The sequence below is a fragment of the Ursus americanus genome, chromosome 16 (genome assembly GCF_024610735.1).
Source record: "Ursus americanus isolate L20-20 chromosome 16, mUrsAme1.1.p, whole genome shotgun sequence".
NCBI lineage: Eukaryota > Metazoa > Chordata > Mammalia > Carnivora > Ursidae > Ursus > Ursus americanus.
The window spans coordinates 5,125,304-5,129,393 of NC_142142.1; the positions used below are offsets into that span (position 1 = coordinate 5,125,304).

Here is a 4,090-nt window from a genome sequence, read left to right on the forward strand (position 1 = left end):
TCCTGTAAGGCCCAAGGGCTACTCCCTTCCCTGAGGACCTGTAGGAGCCCATACAAATGCTTCTGCTCAGCAGGGTGGAGTTCTACAGAAACAACAAGGCACTTGGCTAACAGGTAAGTACGTGGTCGTGAATTACCAGAAAGATAGGACAGAAAGTGAGGCTGAGCAGGAAGACTTATCTCCGTGAACTGGACATAGAGATACATGTCACTGCCGAGCTGGAGGAAGGAACGATGATGCTCTCGGAGCCTGAGGGACAGGAGCTAAAACTACATTATGGTACAGTGCCAAGGCACAGATTGCTGAAGGGAACGTTCTCTGGGTACTGTTATTTTTGGAGGAAAGGCACCAAAAAAAAAGGGGGTCTCTCACTGATGGAAAAACTGCTGGAACTGATGCCATTATGGAGGCAGGAGAGTGATGGGTCAAATGGAGGAAATTTTGGTTTCCATAGCCAGGATTTCCTCCCTTCCCGTTCTCTTCTGCTTCCTCAACCTACAGTCTTCATAGTGGGTGAGATAACACTATGATCACCCTAAGTCACAAGAGGATCCCCAAGTAATGCTTTCAGTTTTCTGGTGGAGGACAGAAATAGCAAGATATTTGGAGTTTATCAAGAGCAAGTTTAGAGAAAGTGGAAGGAAGTTTTACCAGATAGCAATGTTAAAAACAAACAGATGAAATAGTTTATCCAAACAGTGTAAGAGAGGATAAATAATTTTTCCTTTATCCTTCTAGGTTTTTGGTGAGGCCTCCCTATAGTAAAAGATTATCGGGAGAAAAATAAGCAAAAGTTTAATAACGTATATACCTCCTGTAGACATGGGACTTACCCTGGAAAAGTGAGTAACTCCTTGAAATGGCCCAAACCATCACCTTCAACGCCTTCTTTGGATAAAGACAAAGGAAGATGTTGGGGGGCTGGATGGGTAGGAGGGAGGGCTTCTAATGGGAGGTTTCCAGAAAAAGCACAGTAAACAAGGGAGTGCTTGTTATACAGATTTATTTCACTGCCTTTTTCACCGATAAGAGTTTCCAAAGATTTACTCCTTCTCCTCCTCCGGGTCTCCCTTGTAAATGTAAATGTCTTAGAGGTCAGTGTAAGGATCTGAAAAGTAACATCTACACAGCTTTCAGAGATTGTTCTATTTCTGCTGTTTCTTAGAAATAATCAGCTCAAGATAATCCTTAAACCAAACAGGTGTATTTTGGAATGGCAGATTTTGCTCCCTTTCGCATCTATCAATATGACCTTAAATAGTTTTACAGAAATCTACTGGCTGACCCAATGGATCCCATTGCTTTATGCACCGAGAGCATATTTTCCCTTAATCCAACCCTATGAGATTGTTCCCACAGAGATGCTCCTACGCATTGTTGTAGTCTTTCCCAGAAAGTGCTTCCTAGGCTAGTCTTTTACTTTTTTATTTTATTTTGTAAAAAGATTTACAAAAGATTTATTTTAGGGGGGAAGGGGCAGAAGGAGGTGGAAAGGGAGAGAGAATCTAGAGCAGACTCCTCACTGAGCACAGAGCCCAACATGGGGGCTTGACCTCAGGACTCTGAGATCATGACCTAAGCCAAAATCAAGAGCTGGATGCTTAACCAACTGAACCACCCAAGCACCCCTAGGTTAGTCTTTTAATATAGGTCTTTTTGAAAGATATCTGAGCACCAGAGTTTAACCCATTTAGTTCATATACAGTCCTTTCCAGCAGGGTCCCTGCACCCATCTGATTCTGAAAGATCCTTCTTAGGGCTCCTAGATTCTGAAGACAGGCATTATCTTCTCCCACTCCTTTTCCTCAGTTTATTTCTCTATGGTTTGCTTGGCTCAAAAGAGTCTATTGGCATATTGTAATTACTTTGTAAGTGTACTGGTCTTAGCTTTGTCTTTTTCTCCTAACCTTATGGCATCCAAGGGTGTCCTACAGTAATCTTTTCTCCACAGCTCTTCTTTCCAACAGCAATAAAGTACCCCTACAGCTTCCTATTACAAAGGCATACTTGGTTTCCACACAGATAAAGAGGCCTTTGGGTTAAAATTAATGAGAACTTCATGCCCTCAACTTACTGGTTGACAAGAGCTAACAGGCCAGGAGTGAAACCAAGCAAAACTGATAAAACATTTTTAAACTCATTTCCCATTTAAGCTCCCTTTCCCCATCTTCCCTGATGATCTATCAGAGAGATTTCAAGTAGTCATAGAACGTTTACTCAAATCCTTATGTTGTCCACTTTTCAGAGATTTGGCAAAGAACTCTGGTCTTGAGGCTGCCTCCTCCAGTCATGTTTTTGGTTACTAACTCCACTCAAGTCCCCTTCTTCTTCATCCTCATGGGCATCCCTGGCTTTGAGGTTTTTCATACCTGGATTTCCATCCCTTTCTGTTGTCTCTACACTGTCTCCATCATGGGCAATACCACCATCTTGGCTGTCATCAGGACAGAGCCCTCCCTACACGAACCCATGTACTTGTTCCTCTGTATGCTGGCTCTAACAGACTTAGGGCTTACCCTCACCACTTTGCCTACAGTCATGGGGCTCCTCTGGTTTGGTGCCTCAGAGATCAGCTTTGAGGCTTGTTTTGCCCAGTTCTTCTTCCTCCATGGATTTTCCTTTATGGAATCTTCTGTGTTGTTGGCCATGTCCTTTGATCGCTATGTGGCCATCTGCTGCCCCCTGCATTATGTCTCCATCCTCACCAACCGGGTAGTCAGCAGAATAGGGGTAGCCATCATTTGCCGCTGTGTTCTGGCTGTTCTTCCCCCATTGTTCCTGCTGAAACGGCTTCCCTTCTGTGGTTCCCACCATCTCTCCCACTCCTACTGCCTCCATCAAGACATGATTCACCTGGTGTGTGCTGATACCACTGTCAATAATTGGTATGGATTTGTTCTGGCTCTGGTCATTATTACACTGGACCCCCTACTCATTGTGTTTTCCTATGCACTCATCCTGAGAAGTGTCTTGAGAATCAGCTCCCAAGTTGAAAGGCTCCGGGCACTCAATAACTGCCTATCCCACATTCTGGCTGTTTTGGTCCTCTTTGTGCCCATGGTGGGATTGTCCATGACTCACCGCTTTGCCAAGCATGCCCCTCCAATTGTACATGTCATCATGGCCAACATTTATCTACTAGCACCTCCTGTGATGAACCCCATTATCTATAGCATTAAAACAAAACAGATCCGTCGAGGCATTTTTCACCTCTTTTGTCACAGACAATTGCAGTAGAGTGTGGAGCAGTGGATTGTGGGTACTATTCCTTAAAAAGAACTTGGGGAACTTGGAAAGTTATGGTTTGGGTATCCAGTCATGTATGAATCATAAAACAGGAATGGGCGTTAAATACATTTTTTTATAATAATTTTTTTTATCATGTTATATTAGTCACCATACAGTACATCCCTAGTTTTTGATGTAAAGTTCCATGATTCATTACTTGCGTATAACACCCAGTGCACCATGCAATACGTGCCCTCCTTAATACCCGTCACCAGTCTATCCCATTCCCCCACCCCCCTCCCCTCTGAAGCCCTCAGTTTGTTTCCAGAAGGCGGAATGAACCATGAGAGACGATGGACTCTGGGAAACAAACTGAGGGCGTTAAATACATTTATTGTGCCCCCTGAATTGGTAATTTTAACGAAGTTGAACCATCCACCCATCATGTAGCCGCTCCATTTACGTGAGATTTTTGTATACCGAGTTCCCCAAAGCTGTCATTCTCAGCTGTATTGTATGGATGGAGGTTTCTGTGATTTGTCCTGCAAAACAGACCACCCCAACCTGCATGTACACAAGCAGGCTAAACATGTTGTGAGATCTGTGCTGCATAAGTGACCTTGGGAGCCTGCTTAGTTGACATTATCTGGCCTCCAGGTCAGAATCGGTCCTTCTGGTCTGGACACCAAGAGCTGTAAATCTTGCCTTCTACCCCCTCTGGCTCTAGGCTAGGCTGGCCTCCCAGAATGGAATCTGGGAAGGGAAGCAAGCACATATGGCCCAGGCTCCTTGAACACATGAAGACATGATAACATAGAAATGCAGCTCTCTCCAAACTGCACGTAAGCAAACAAATATTTAA

General features: G+C 44.1%; 1 protein-coding gene across 1 annotated transcript; it reads left to right on the forward strand.

Annotated features, from left to right (window-relative positions):
• Nucleotides 1-2,289: 2,289 nt before the first annotated feature.
• LOC123803729 (olfactory receptor 51Q1-like) lies at nucleotides 2,290-3,237 on the forward strand. Its single transcript, XM_045815386.1, has one exon. The coding sequence runs from the start codon at nucleotides 2,290-2,292 to the stop codon at nucleotides 3,235-3,237; it is 948 nt and encodes a 315-aa protein (XP_045671342.1).
• The last annotated feature ends 853 nt before the right edge of the window (nucleotides 3,238-4,090 follow it).

Coding starts and splice junctions, on each gene's coding strand:
- LOC123803729 (XM_045815386.1), top strand. CDS start 2,290: ATGTTTTTGGTTACTAACTCCACTCAAGTCCCCTTCTTCTTCATCCTC.